Below are 15,217 nucleotides of genomic sequence, written 5' to 3'. Positions count from 1 at the left end.
CAAAAATTAGTCAATTTAATAATGCCCTGTGTTGATGACCAGTCAACAAATACATGAATATGCATGAGTGGAGGAAACCATCAACTGATATGCTCCATTGCCATTTCTTGTCAATTTGAACTTGATCACGATCTACAATTTTTCTCCAATGTCCAGAGAATTTATTGTGTATTTGCACTGGGAGTCTGATACAAGAATGAAAGCTGTATTTTTTAAAATTTTTATTATTTATTTGATACACACACAGAGAAAGCACTAGCAGGGAGAGCAGGAGAGGGAAAAGCAGGCTCCCCGCTGAGCAGGGAGCCTGACCTCGGTCTCGATCCCAGGAGCCCGGGATCACTACCTGAGCTGAAGGCAGGCGCTTAACCAACTGAGCCACCCAGGTGCCCCAGAGGCTGTATTTTTAACGAGAGTAAAAATTAAATTTGAAAAGCCCAAATACAGTAACCATAGCAATGGATGAATAACTTGGATGGCCTGCAGCCTCAAGATACAAGCATTTATAAAACCTACTGTTGCAAAGAACCAACCAAAACACATTTTGAATGTAATTTCATATCCATTCATTCATTCATTCATTCATTTAGATTTTTATTTATATGACAGAGAGCGAGAGAGCACAAGCAGGGGAAACAGTAGAGGAAGAGGAAGAAGGCGGCTCCCTGCCAAGCAGGATGCCTGACGAGGGGCTCGATCCCAAGACCCCAGGGACCATGACCCAAGCCGAAGGCAGACATCCAACCATCTGAGCAACCCAGATGCCCCTATACTCATTTATTTAAAGGTAAAACTAAAAGAATACCATTTAGTGGGGGGAAAAAAGATGGTAAGGGTTATGAATAAAGACTCAGTTAGAGGTCATACATGGTGCAGGATGGAGACAAGCCAGGTCAGGAACCTCAGGAGACAGACAACTGCCCAATGCCCACTTACAAATCTCGATGATTACAAAGATGTTTATACTGTTATCACCACAAAATCTTCTCATAAAGCATATGTATATCAGTTTCTGAATGTATTTGATGATACAAATTTAAGGAACTAAGTTTGGGGAAGTATGCAATTTTTATTTTTTGTCCTGTAATGTGGAAATCTGAATTCTAGTTCACAGATTTTGGCACAAAAACTGGTAACAAGTGTTTATTTTGAGAGAATTGGTTACATACCTCTTAAAAACAAAGGGTGACACGTACTGGTATGGAAAGATGTGAAGGATTTATCAACTGAATAATTAAGTAAAATGCACTGCAATATAAACACCAGGTTACCTTTTCTGTAACTCTCACAGTTACCTGCACAGGAAGGTGGGCTCCCACCCAAGATGTGAGTCCGATGTCCTGACGGAAAACACACACATGTCAAGAGGGCATGAAAGGGTTTCTTCCATAATGCAAGTGTCCAGGGAGGGCAGGGAAGGGCAGGCCTCTCAAGCGGGTGGGAAATGCCTTGAGAGAGCAAGGAAAGGGCTGGTTGGGTTTTTTAATTGAGGTTTGGGAGTGGGTTAGGGTGAGACCTCGGGTACAGGGGCAGGGCCTTCAGTGAACTGAATACCTTGCCAGTGCCAAAGCAGTGAATAGCCAGGCTGTCTTGTCCCCTGGTGCAGAGGTGGAGTGCAAGGGGAGGAAAGGAGGGATGAAGACTTAAAGCTCAGCAGACAAACATCAAAAAACATCAGAGACTCCTGGTTTCTGGTCAGACATATAAGGAGTTTAGATGCTGGCATTCCTGTCCTCATAAGAAAAAAAACCCACTGAAATCAACAACTCTTCTTAGATCCATCAGAGAACTGAGGTCACAGGGAAACTACTGTTTCCAAAATCAGAGAGACAGAAAAGTAGCCATTTAAAAATATGTCCAGAACATTCTGTTCTTAAGAAGGCCTGTTCTCTCAAGATCTATTTTATGAGAGCACGATTGGGATTTTCTTGGAGCCTGACTGACCTGAGGAGGTGGAGGACAGAAAAACACTTGCGACAGTGACAGGATTTTTCTTCCTAAGTATATGGTGTTTCCTCTAACGCCACTGATCCAACTCTGATTCACCCATTATGTGTCCAGTTGTTCAACTCAATACTAACACTACCCAGACTTAGCGTCAGATTTGCAGATGGAGCGCTCCCTACAACAAAGCTGCCCCACTTCAGATGCCAGCCATTAACAGGGCGCCTTGTCTACTGACATTTCCAGCCAGCTGCCTACAAATCCAGAGATGCCTTTGAAACCCCCTGAGGTTTGGTAATTTGTTAAAACAATTCTGAGAACTCAAGAAAGCAACTGACTTAAAATTATTGGTTTATGACGAGATACAACTTAGGAACAGTCCAATGGAAGAGATACACAGGGAAAGGAATGGGAGCAGGGGTGAGGGGGCAGGAACATTTGGAGCTTCCGTGTTCTCTCCGCACAAGCTGTCCCTCACCTCTCCCCACCTCCAGCACCTTCATGTGTTCACCAACCTGGAAGTTCTCGAAATCCCACCTGTAAGGGTTTTGAAAGAAGTTTCATTATGTAGGCAGAAGTGATTAACTCAAGGCCTTTGGTGATTAACTTTAAATCTCCAGCCACTCTTCCCTCTCCAGAGGCTGGAAATTGGGGCTGAAAGTTTTTTTTTTTTTTTTTTTAAAGATTTTATTTATTTGACAGAGAGAGAGACAGCCAGCGAGAGAGGGAACACAAGCAGGGGGAGTGGGAGAGGAAGAAGCAGGCTCATAGCAGAAGAGCCTGATGTGGGGCTCGATCCCAGATCGCCGGGATCACGCCCTGAGCCAAAGGCAGACGCTTAACCGCTGTGCCACCCAGGCGCCCCGGGGCTGAAAGTTCTAAACCTCCCATCAAGGCCTGGTGTTTCTGGTGTCCAATCCCCATCCTGAAGCTATGTAGGAGCCCACCAAGAAACGCCTCATTAGAACAAAACACGCTCTATCACCCTTATCAGGAAATTCCAAGGGCTTTAGGAGATCTTTGCTAGGAAGCACACTCAAAGACCAATGTCTTCCTTGTATTTCCCCTGGGTGGCTCAGTTGGTTCAGCACTCAACTCTTGATTTCAGCTCAGGTCATGGTCTCAGGGTTGTGAGATTGAGCCCTGTGCTGGGCTCTGTGCTGGGCGTGGAGCCTGCTTGGGATTCTTTCTCTCTCTCTCCCTCTGTTCTTCCCCCAACCCCCTCCCCCAACTCCGGCACTCTCTTAAAAAAAAAAGTCTCCAAGGAGACATAGCAAACCATGCTGCTTATGTGAATAATGTGGCAAAATACATGAGGGAAAATGGATAGAATAGCACAAGAAGAAACAGATGAATCCACTATCACAGTTGAGCGCTTCAACATCCCTCTATTGGTAATTAGATCCAGCAGGAAGAAAATCAGAAAAGTCACAGTTTAACTGAACAGTGGCATCACTGGATTTAATTGAAAACTGTGGGATACTTTATCAAAGAGAATATATATTCTTCTCAAGTTCACATGGAAAATTCATGAAGACTGCAACCATGTGATTTATAAGAAATATACATTTATTCAGATGATCAAATATATTTTGCATACATATTTGGTCTTTTGCCATAGTTCCTGCCTCACAAACTACCCAAAACCTTGGAGTTTTCTAAGTGTTGGAAGTGATAAAATGGCTGGTGCTATGTTATTGCGGTGACTTTTGGAAAGCACCTAAGGAAGGGGTCTGGTTGCCAAAGGAGCCAACCATGTGATCAGAAAGTTATAACTTTCAGTCCTACCCCTGATCCGCAGGGAGGGGAGAGAATCCAGCGGCCGGAGGTTGAATCAATGGCCAATCACACCTATGTAATGCAATCTCCATAGAAACCTAAAAGAGTGGGGTTGGAGAGCTTCCAGGTTGGAGGGTACAGGGAGGTGCTGGGATAGGGGTGCATCCAGGGGACATGGAAGCTCTGAGCCCTTTCCCCATGCCTCACCTTATCCCTCTTCCATTTGGCCATTCCTGAGTTATATCTTTTTATAGTAAGTGGCAACCTCACAAGGACAATGTTTCACTGAGTTCGTGAGCCGCTCCAGCAAATTAAGCATTAATCAAACTAGAGCCAAGGAGGAGGTTGTGGGCACCTCTGATTTATCACCAGTCAGAAGAATAGGTAACAACCTGGACTTGTGACTGCCATGCTGAGTTGAAGGGGGTTGACAGAAATTCTGATCTGTAGGTCAGAGGCACAGGTAACAGCCTGGCCTTGTAGCTGGCACCTGAGGTGAGTCTTGCAGGACTGAGACCTCAACCTTTGGAATCTGATGCTATCTCTAGGAATCAAAGCTAATATAAGGAGACAAGAAAAAGAAATAAAAGGCATACAGAATGGGAAGCAGAAAAGAAAACTCTTTGTCACATATGAAATGACTATCTAAGGAGCAAATGTCAAATAATCCACAATAACAAGGAAAGTCCTTTGAACTAGTAAAAGAGCAGAGTAAGACTGAAGGATAAATGGTTAATATGCAAAAGCAAAATTTATGCTTTCCTATATACCCAAACAGATATAGTCACCTGATCTTTGACAAGGGGCAAAGGCAGTGCAACACGGAAAACAGTCTTTTCAACAGAAAGTGCCAGGAAAAGTAGAATCCACATGAAAAAAAATCTAGACACAGAGCTTACACCTTATACAAAAATTAACTCAAAACGGACTCACAGATCTTATAAAAAAACTCCCAGGAGATAACATAGGAGAAAATCTAGGTGATCTGGGGTTTGGTAATTATTTTTTAGATAGAACACCAAAATCAGGATCTATGAAAGAAAAAAAATAGTGAGTTTGGAGTCATTAAAATGAAAACCTGCTCTGTGAAAGTTAAGAGATGGAAAACAGAAGCCACAGACTGGAAGGAAATCTTTATGAAACACTTCTCTGATAAAGGGCTAGTATCTAAAATGTCCAAAGAACTCCTAAAATTCAACAATAAGACAAGCAACACAATTAAAAATGGGCAAAAGATCCTAACACACACCTCACCAAAGAAGATAGACGGTAATTAAGCAAAACATGCTCAACGCCATGTCATTAGAACTTGTGGTAACAGGGGTGCCTGGGGGGCACAGTCGTTAAGCGGCTGCCTTCGGCTCAGGGCGTGATCCCAGCGTTCTGGGATCGAGCCCCACATCAGGCTCCTCCGCTAGGAGCCTGCTTCTTCCTCTCCCACTCCCCCTGCTTGTGTTCCCTCTCTCGCTGGCAGTCTCTCTCCGTCAAATAAATAAAATCTTAAAAAAAAAAAGAAAAAGAAATTGCGATGACAGAATGAGATATAGCCAGACATTTATTACAATAGCTAAAATTCAAGACAGTGAGAAAAAAATACCAAATAATAGTGAAGCTGTGGGGCAACAGGAGTCTTCATTCATGGCTGACCTTGGAAGATGGGCAGTTCTTAAAAAACTGGTTTTTAACCATACTATCCAGCAATCACCATCCTTCCTATTACCTCAAATGAGTTGTAAACTCATAAAAAAAACTTCATAAAGAAATCTACATATGAATGTTTATAGGAGCTTTATCCATGATTGCCAAGACTTACAGGTAATCTTCCAACAGGTGAGTGGAAAAATAATCAGTGGAACCTCCATATGATGGAATATTATTCAGTGATAACAGGAAATAAGGTATCAAGCCAAAAAGACATGGAATAACCTCAAAATCATATTGCTAAGTGAACGCAGACTACGACAAGGCTACACACTCTATGATTCCAAGCATAGTTCCGGAAAGCACAAAACTATGAGACGGTAAACAAGCTACAGTTGCCAGGGATTTGGGGCTGGGAAGGAGGAATGAATAAATAGATGGGACGACAGGGAATGTTTAGGGAAGTGGAAGTATACTACATTATACAGAAATGATAGACACACATCATTTTACGTGGCTAATGCCCAGAGACCGTATAACACAGAGTCTAGCCATTATAAACCGAGGACTTTACTACATCAATATTGGCTCACTGAATATAACAACGGTAGCACAGTGATTGCACGATACAAACTACAGGACAAACTATACGAAGGCGGGGGGTTATGTGGGAACTCTGTATTTTTTCTTTTTAAAATTTTATTTATTCATCTGAGAGAGGGGGAGAGCGTGTGCACACACGAGTGGGGGGAGGGGCAGAGGGAGAAGCAGAAACCCCGATGAGCAGGGAGGCCCCTGAGGGGCTCAATCCCAGGACCCCGGGATCATGACCTGAGCTGAAGGCAGACACTTAAATGACTGAGCCACCCAGGTGCCTGCTCTCTGTGCTTTCTGATTAAGTTTTCTGTAAACCTAAAACTGCTGTGAAGAAGTCTATCAGGAAAAAAAAAAAGATGAAGACAGACGCATTAATATTCATCCCTGATGACTGGCGACTGAAAGAGCCACTGTTCATTCGATTGATTTGAATTTATTTCAATAACTTATTATGGTACCCTATGAGGCCTAAACCCCGAGACGTGGGAGAGCAGAAATTTCCACTGAATGCCTTCTTGAGGGCCCAGCACTGTATGTTCTGAGAAGTGAAATGAGTGCCTTCATCGCTCTCAGTAGTGTCTGGAACTCTGATGTGGATAAGGGGTGTCCAGGCAAGGACTTACATTGAGACCTTAGTATACGTGGAGACCAATCTTACCTTGATTTATATGCTGGAGATATCTGTGAGGTGAGAGAGTCCCAGAATTCCTTAACCATGAAGGAGCGTGTCGTAGACAATCATCCAAGAGTCTATAAACATAGCTGAAGCTATTGCTGGTCAGTGCTCAGACGACTGACTGACGGCATACAGTTTGGGGCCTAGGGCCAATTCTTGCATCAGAAGCCTATGGACAACTTAAGGCCATCACAGGCAACCCCAGGAGGCATGAGAAGAGGTCACTGAAGCTTCTATTGTGAAACAGTGTCAGAGGGTGCTCACAGGTGTGCCTGCTGTGTGGCAATTTGACCAGAGTCCAGAGTCTTCCCATTTTGTTGTAGGGGTTCTTATTCAGGGCGGGCCATTTTCCAAGTAACAGCATCAATGGGCTCAAGTAAAATTTTAAGCAAGGAATGTGTTGCCTCCAACACCAAAAGAATCTAGACAGTGCTGTGGCTGCTGAGAGGGACAATAGTGACTTCTTCACCATGTCAAGGAGGGAATGGGCTCCAGATTACCAAATAATTTTTAAGAATTTTTTAAAAAAGATTTTATTTCTTTGAGAGAGAGACAGAGTACAAGCAGGAAGATGGGCAAAGGCAGAGGAAGAGGGATAAGCAGACCTCCCCTTGAGCAGGGAGCCCAATGCAGGGGTTGATCCCAGGACCCGGAGATCATGACCTGAGCCAAAGTCAGATACTTCACTGAGCCACCCAGGTGCCCCAATTTTTAAGAGTTTAAACAAGGTGCCAGGGCCTCACATCATATATATGGTAATGGCCTATCCCCTTTTTATGGGCTCTTTAAAAAAAATTATTTTTATTCATTTAAGAGAGAGAAACAGACAGCACAAACAGGGGAAGAGGCAGAGGGAGAGGGAGAAGCAGACTCCCCGCTGAGCTGGGAGCACAATGCAGGGCTTGATCCCAGGACCTGGAGATCACGACCTGAGCTGAAGGCAGATACCCAACCATCTGAGCCACCCAGGCGCCCCTTTATGAGCTCTTTTTATTTAAAAAAATTTTTTTTACATGATTTTATTTATTTATTTGTAAGAGAGAGAGCACAAGCAGGGGGAGCAGGAGAGGGAGAACCAGGCTCCCTGCTGAGCAAGGAGCCCAATGTGGGACTTGATCCCAGGACCCTGGGATCATGACCTAAGCCGAAGGCAGTCGCTTAACTGACTGAGCGACCCAGGCGCCCCATGAGCTCTTTTTACCAAAATTTTTATGTCCCAAATATCCTCAACAGAGAATGTCATCAGTGCAACGTCATACCTGTGCTCCTGGAGCAAGGTGGATGCCGTTCAGATCCTACCTGCAGAGACTGTGTGCACTGGCTGTGGTGTGGACGCTCCCTGAAGGTCACCAGGAAAAGGTGGATCATGTCACTTCAGAGGTAAAGGCCAACTGCACCCGACAGGCTGGTGAAATAGGCACTGAACAAAACAGACTTGGTCAAATCTGTGACGGCAGGATACTGATCTGCTGTTGAATGGATGGAGTCAGTAATTTCGCATACTGGTGGGGACTGGGAGTCGAGATTTATTTTGGTGCAAACACAGCCTCAAGGTTGCAGTAATCCACTCTGAGGTGTCATTCATTCTTCCCAGATTTAAAGAAAAGGCCAAACAAGGCTATTAAAAGGAGAACCAGAGGGAATCACCACTTCTTCATTAAAAAGGTGGTTTTCAACCAGTGGTTTTGATTCCTTGAAGGCCCCGTTTAATTTACATTGGGTCAGATTAAGTAATTTAACTGGGGGTGGTGCAGTAAGGTCGGTGGGGTCCCACTGTGTTAGTATAATTTGGAAGTGGCAAAAACAAAATTTAAAAATTTGTTAAAGGTTTTTTTTTTTTTAAGATTTTATTTATTTGTGAGAGGGACAGAGATAGTGACAGAGAGCATGAGAGGGGAGGAGAGGGAGAAATTTATGACACATCAGGTTCGTCCTTTCTCTGTTCAGTATGGGACACTTGAAGAAAATAGGTGTGGGGTGCCTGGGTGGCTCAGTTGGTGAAGCGTCTGTCTTCGGCTCAGGCCACGATCCCAGCGTCCTGGGACCGAGTGCCGCATGGGGCTCTCTGCTCAGCGAGGAGTCTGCTTCTCCCTCTCCCTCTCTCTCATATAATAAATGAAATCTTTTTTTTTTTTTTAAGATTTTATTTATTTGTTCGACAGAGATAGAGACAGCCAGCAAGAGAGGGAACACAAGCAGGGGGAGTGGGAGAGGAAGAAGCAGGCTCATAGAGGAGGAGCCTGACGTGGGGCTCGATCCCATAACGCCGGGATCACGCCCTGAGCCAAAGGCAGACGCTTAACCGCTGTGCCACCCAGGCGCCCCTAAATAAAATCTTTAAAATAAAGAAAAAAAAAAAAAGACAATGGACACTAAGACCATGAGAGATTTTTAGGTAAGACCATGGTTTTCATGGTTCAAGTGAGACATGCTTATTTGTCCTCTGTATTATATTCAGCAACTCCCTAAAGATTATCAGGGGTACCCTGCTTAAGCATAGTGGGGTCCCCACTTTAACTGCAAGTTGAACCGTAGTACTGATTATCTGCATAAAGGTTCCTAAATTAGTGCATTATAGCAGATGGCAAAATTAATTCAGCAACCATGCTGTAAAGGCCCAAAGCACCAAGGAGTGTACTTTTATCTTTTTGGTTGTGGAAATTCTTTTAGTATATGTTGAATTTTCAATTGGTCAAATTGCAGACCTTGGGTTTAAGACAGGAAAACTGAAGGGACCTCATGAAAAAAATGCTGTTTTTTTTTTCTTTGCTTTTTTTCCTGCTTCTACTCTTGCTAGAACCTGTACCCCTGCCTCCTTTTTTTTTTTTTTTTTTAAAGTAGGCTCCATCACAGGGCCTGAACTCATGACCCTGAGATGAAGATCTGAGCTGAGATCAAAAGTCAGTGGCTTAACCTACCCACTTAGGCACCCAGGCGCCCCCTTACACATGCCTTAATGTATGTCCTCCTTGTAAAGATGAAGGAGTTAATGATTTCTTTGGAGTTTTGCAGCACAATAGATAACATCTAAGGAGTGACCTGGAGGGTTCGTCATATACCTCTTCCAGATACTGTGCTGCCAGGACACCGGGCTCCAGGGCATAAGTGACATATGGAAGACAGCAGAGCACTTGTGCTCATTGGACCAGTTCCCAGATGCCTGAGAGGACATATACACAAACCACCATTCTCAATAAAAATCCAGACCCAAGGGGCGCCTAGTGGCTCAGTTGGTTAAGCATCTGCCTTCGGCTCAGGTCATGATCCCAGGGTTCTGGAATGGAGTCCTGCATCGGGCTCCCCGCTCAGCAGGGAGCATGCTTCTTCCTCTGCCCGCTGCTCCCCCTGCTGTGCGTGCACAAGCTCACTCTGTCAAATAAAATCTTTTAAAAAATGCTCTTTAAAACCTCCAGACCCCAAACAAAGACGAGACTCATTCCCCTTTTCCTTTCTGAGTCTCCCAGACGCTCCATCTGACTCTGCTCTCTCTGTATCTTCAATAAACTCTGCTCTCACTTCCTGCTGGCTTACATTTGATTTCCTAGCCTGTGCATAGCCAAGGATCCTCTTGGCTGGTCCTGTGGGACCCCCTCTGGGTCTTCAGAGCCAGCCTCTCTGCATCGGTTTCAACACTTTTTTCTTTTGCTTCCTCTCCAGTTTTGTTTTCCATCACTGGATATACTTCAGGGGAGCGGGTGTCCCCTCTACTCTGGTATTTATACATTTTGCTCCTCCAGAGAGCCTCAAAGCAGTGCCGCGAGAGCTTTATACGGTTTGAGGACCCTGGCCTTAAGTCAAGTTTGAACTAATCTTTTTGCTGAGCCACAGGGGTACCATGAGTGTCGTCCCCTAAACTCGAGGCTCCAGATCTTTGCTGCAGTAGAGGCAGGGGTGGCAGCAGAGGGACTGAAGAGTCCCTAGGTTTAGGGGTGTGGACTCAGCCCACCAGCTACTGGCTGCCATTCACCCTCTCTTCTCTTTCTCTAACTCAATGACTGCTATTTCAGGAGTGACCACCCAGGGGGCCCCCTGTCTTGCATAGGATAGAGTCCCTTCTGCCACCCCACCCTCAGGTATGTGGGGCCAACCCAGCCCCTGTCACAGCTTCACCCCAACACAGATATAGACCAGCAAACACATTGACCCAGGACCACTTTAAGGAGGGCCTCGATCTTACACTCCTGCTCCCACAGGCCTAGGGATTCTGTAAACTGCTGACTCGGTAGGCTGAACACAGAACTGAGTCTCGGGAGGGTCACCCATGCAACACGAGGTAGCACAGGTCACAGCACAAGCTCTCCAGCCCGAGAGCCGCAGAGCATGTGCCATCAGACATCAGATTAGGTGAGCAAGTCAGAGCGAGAGAAGCAGACCCACAGCATAGCAGTCATGTCTGGACATGGCTCACAGTTCCAGCAATTATTGTCACCTGCAGATGTGGTTCCCATGTTGAGACTGAGGTCAGTGTGGCATGGGGACACACATGCACATATCAAGATGGTAGGAAAAGGTTTTCAAATCACATAATAAAGGTCTCTGGGGAAGGCAGGGCTGGCCCCTCAAGCAGCTCTGAAATGGCTTCAGAAAGCAATGAAAAGAGCCTGGTATGGGGTTCATTGTGGCTGGGGCAAGAATTCTTGCCCAAGAGCAGGGGTCTGTGTGATTTGAATCTCTTGCCATCTCTAGAGGAGATATCACTCAGATTTTCTCATCAGCTTGACCAAGTGGGAGGCATAAGAGAAAGAAGGAGGGAGGAGGCTTAAACTGTGAGCAAACACCCAAAATATGGAACCTGATTGCTCATACAAGAAGAAAATCATGGTTAAGAAAAACATGCATTTGCAAGTGCTTGTTTTCATTTAAAGAAACACTAATAGGGTGCTCAAGAAATGATCAACACTCATTTTGGGGGGTGCCTGAAGCGAGAGCTCTGGAGTGGACCACCATGTTCTGGCAGTGGGTCTCTTCAGACGGTATTTTACAGAGTTTTGCTAACCCCTGCATACATTATTATTTAAGGTAAACAGTAATATATATATATAAACCATATTTTTTCTTTTTAATACTCTTTATTTTGAATGACCTTCTTTTGCTTTTTAAAATTTAATGAAAAATTTTTTTCTACATAGAAAACCATTCTAAGATTTCATCCTTAGATGGTGGCTCGCTCTGCTGAGAGTCCAGCTCTTGATTTCTGTTCAGGTCATGATCTCCAGGTTGTGGGACTGAGCCCTGCGTTGGGCTCCATGCTCAGCAGGGAGTCTGAGATTTTCTCTCTCTCTCCCTCTCTCTCTCTCCTTCTGCCCCTTCCTCCTGCTAGTGTGTGTGCTCTCTCTCTAAATATTAAAAACAAAGCAAAACATGAACACTTATAAAAGTTTAACCCATAAGAAAAAATTTCAAGTCTTTTTGCATAATAAAGGGCACCAGAGTGGGGCACCTGGGTGAGTCGTTAAGCATCTGCCTTCAGCTCAGGTCATGATCCCAGGGCTGTGGGAGCAAGCCCCACATCGGGCTCCCTGCTCCGCTGGGAAGCCTGCTTCTTCCCCTCCCACTCCCCCTGCCTGTGGTCCCTCTCTCGCTGGCTGTCTCTCTCTGTCAAATAAATAAATAAAATCTTAAAAAAAAAAAAAAGGCACTGTAGTTTCTCCTTTCAACTCTTACTGAGGGTTACTTAAGATTATTAAGTAGCTTATTACAATGCACTAGGGAATTATCAAAGATTTATGCAAGTTTTGAGTTTTCTTCATATCAATTAAAAGAGGAATTAATTTGCCTTCAACATTAACAGTATTACAGTATTCAAATTTCCAAAGCTCTCTACACACAAAAAAACCGACCTAAAATGCAAAGTCTACCTGAGAACCTCAAATACCCCCATCTCACATCTTGAGACTCTTTTGCCTAAAGGAACAAATAAAGGTTTGGTTCCAGGATTCTCTGCATTACTTCCATTGTATCTTTAAATCGACCTATATTTTCAAAGTCCAAGAACTAAAAACGTCATGCTCTCACCAAGAGAACAGCATCACAAATGGCTAAGGGAAGCTACCTGAAGTTAAGAGCTGCAATACGCAAACACATACAAGGAAAGGAATGCAAATACGTGCACCAGGTAAGATAAGCAGCGTGCTTCCCCACACTTCAGAAGGCAAACTCATACTCCCAGCTTGTGGTCCAGGCTGCACCTGCTGGGATAACAACCCCTAGAGTCAGGGCAGAGGTTTGGGCGGGGGGACGACACTTGAGCAGCCATAGGAATGAAGTCTGGGAGCTACGTACACACCTCTCCGGGCATAATGATTCAATTCTCACAAGTTAGGAAACTACTGGCCAGATTCAACTTAAGGATCTGACTCAAAAGAACTCCCCAATTCACAAGCTCTTTGTCCAGAAGCCCTACCTCCAGACCTTCACAGACTTTTCAATGTATGAAATTACTCTGAGTGAACGTACACTGCAGACGCGAAGCTCAAGGCTATGTCTAGAAACAGGCCCAAGGAAACCACAATTACCACCTCAGAAAGAGCAACACTGCCCCGTTCTCTAACCGCATCCTCCAAGTACACAAGTACACAGGCATTCCCAGTTTTCCTTGGCTCTGCAGCTTCTCTCAGCTTCTTCTGTGGTGTCTGAGCACGTAGGACACCTGCAGGGGGAGGCTCTCCAGGAAGAACCAACTGGGCTTTCAAGTACTTCCCTTCGCAGGCTCAAGGGCGGGGGGGGGGGGGGGGGGCTTACCTTAGAAACACTGACCTCAGGCTTCTGCTTCCTACCAAGTTGCTCTGAACCACCACTAATATTTTAAAAGTGATAAGCTCAGTGTTTGGACAAAATCACTCAAATCCAGTGTTTATGTGTAAGAAAGGAAAGAAAATTGTAAGGATTCTTCTAGTTCAACAAACAACACACAAATATCTACTCCTTTCAAAAAATATAAATGTCAGTTAATTATTAGTTACATGGCAAGAAACTGTTTGGAAACAATCATAATTGAACACACTTCTAGGTACTGCAAGTCTAAGTCCTGATACTGCATTTCAAATCACCTAAAAGGCCAAACCTCTGGGTGTTACTATACCCGCTCATAGGAGGAAAAAAAGGAAACAAAATTTTTAATAAATGTAATGATGGAATGTTTTTTTCCTGAAATTCACCCTTTTCTTGCCTCTTTACAAAATTTTATACTTTGGAGATCTACTGGTTAAATACATTTTAACTTCACTGAAAAACGCAGGCTTAAAGAAGTTGAATAAAGTCACAAACTCAGGCAGGGGCAATACTGACAGGAGACCACACTCAGGGAAGTCTCCAAAGAGGAACCGCCACCCAAAGGACTTCCCATAGGATGCCGGTGCTCAGGAAAGATCCTGGAAGGAGAGGCAAGGGATTTCATGTGACATATTCCAGGCGGTTATTCTTGGCTCTCCTCTTATGTAAAATATCCACAGGCCAAAAGAATAAATCTTTAAAAAGAACCATTCATGGCTCTGTAAATAAATGATAAAATACTGCGTACTTTGAAACACATCATGGAGAACAAATAGTTAATAATGATGCTATGAACTGGAGAGGAAAGATGGCGTTTCCAAATGCAGGGGAAGATCTGGAAATTTAGGCATTTATTGCCAGTCCTATAAAGAGCTAGGCTGGGGGCACAGGGTCGTGACTTTGAGATCCTACTCCCTAAACGTTTGGAAAAGTGAGGGGAAACTGGGTCCCCCCCGGGAGAGAAGGTTGGGGACCCCACAGACCACAGCACCTCCCGCACATGAACCCGGGAGACCGAGGCATGACTGTCCTTTGATGACCCTCCCCGTGGTCATCGCCCAGTCTAAGGGAGACGCGGCCACGCAGTGACGGGAAAGGACGCGGGGGTCCCGGCAGCCAGCCCGGCCCGGCCCCGCGCCGCGTGCCGCGCCACCGGCGGCCTCGGGTCCCCAGACTCCGTAGTTCACCGCGGGGAGGCCAGGTCCCGCCACGGCCGGTTCTAGCCGGTCCCACCGCCCCCCTTGCCCGACTCCCGCCCCCCTTGCCCGACTCCCGACCCCGCACACTCACCATTGCTGGCTTTCTGGGGTACGGGGTCGACCACCATACGATTGCCGCGGCCAGCGGAGGTCACGGCCACAGAGGATGTGGCGGAAGCTCCCGAAGCCTTTCAGGACAGCGAGAGGTGATGCGAGCCTCGGACGGACAGCAGCGACGGCACACAGTCCCCGCCGTCCACAGCGCCGCCCGCACGTACGGTTCCGGCGACTCTCCTGATTGGACCGTTCGCAAGGCCCCGCCCCCGCCCGCCTGAGTGACAGCGGGCCGGAGGTCACGTCTTTGAGCCGACCTTGCTTGGGCAGTGGGCTGCAACCTGTTCTCTCCGAAGACACTGCTTTGAACCGTAAGGCCGCCAGGCCACTCACGGAGCCGTGACCCTTCTTCACAAACACGGACAGAAGTGACCTCACCATAGGTCTGGTTCCATTTTGATCTTTGACCATCGTCCAGCAGGGAGTCGTCTGCCCACCACGTCCCCCGCCCCCCCCCTGCCCCATTTATATTTGAAGAATCTCAAAGCGTTAGGCC

The 15,217-nt window shown here is 45.7% G+C and overlaps 1 protein-coding gene across 3 annotated transcripts in view; it reads right to left on the bottom strand.

The window, feature by feature from the left end:
- LOC113247187 (zinc finger protein 791-like) overlaps positions 1-14,898 on the bottom strand; it is a 29,667-nt gene extending 14,769 nt beyond the window's left edge. The window contains exon 1 of one of the 3 annotated variants that reach the window (XM_026488106.4): positions 14,699-14,898. In XM_026488106.4, coding sequence (XP_026343891.2) covers positions 14,699-14,701 — 3 coding nt within the window. In that variant the 5' untranslated portion in view covers positions 14,702-14,898. Of the gene's footprint in view, positions 1-7,896; positions 8,053-14,698 lie in introns of those variants that run through there. The other 2 variants (XM_057311541.1, XM_057311542.1) reach the window with 2 other exon arrangements.
- Positions 14,899-15,217: the final 319 nt, after the last annotated feature.

This window comes from Ursus arctos, unplaced genomic scaffold (assembly GCF_023065955.2).
Source record: "Ursus arctos isolate Adak ecotype North America unplaced genomic scaffold, UrsArc2.0 scaffold_14, whole genome shotgun sequence".
Classification (NCBI taxonomy): Eukaryota; Metazoa; Chordata; class Mammalia; order Carnivora; family Ursidae; genus Ursus; species Ursus arctos.
The sequence above is the reverse complement of the archived record's forward strand: the minus strand, read 5'-3'. Positions and strand labels throughout refer to the sequence as shown.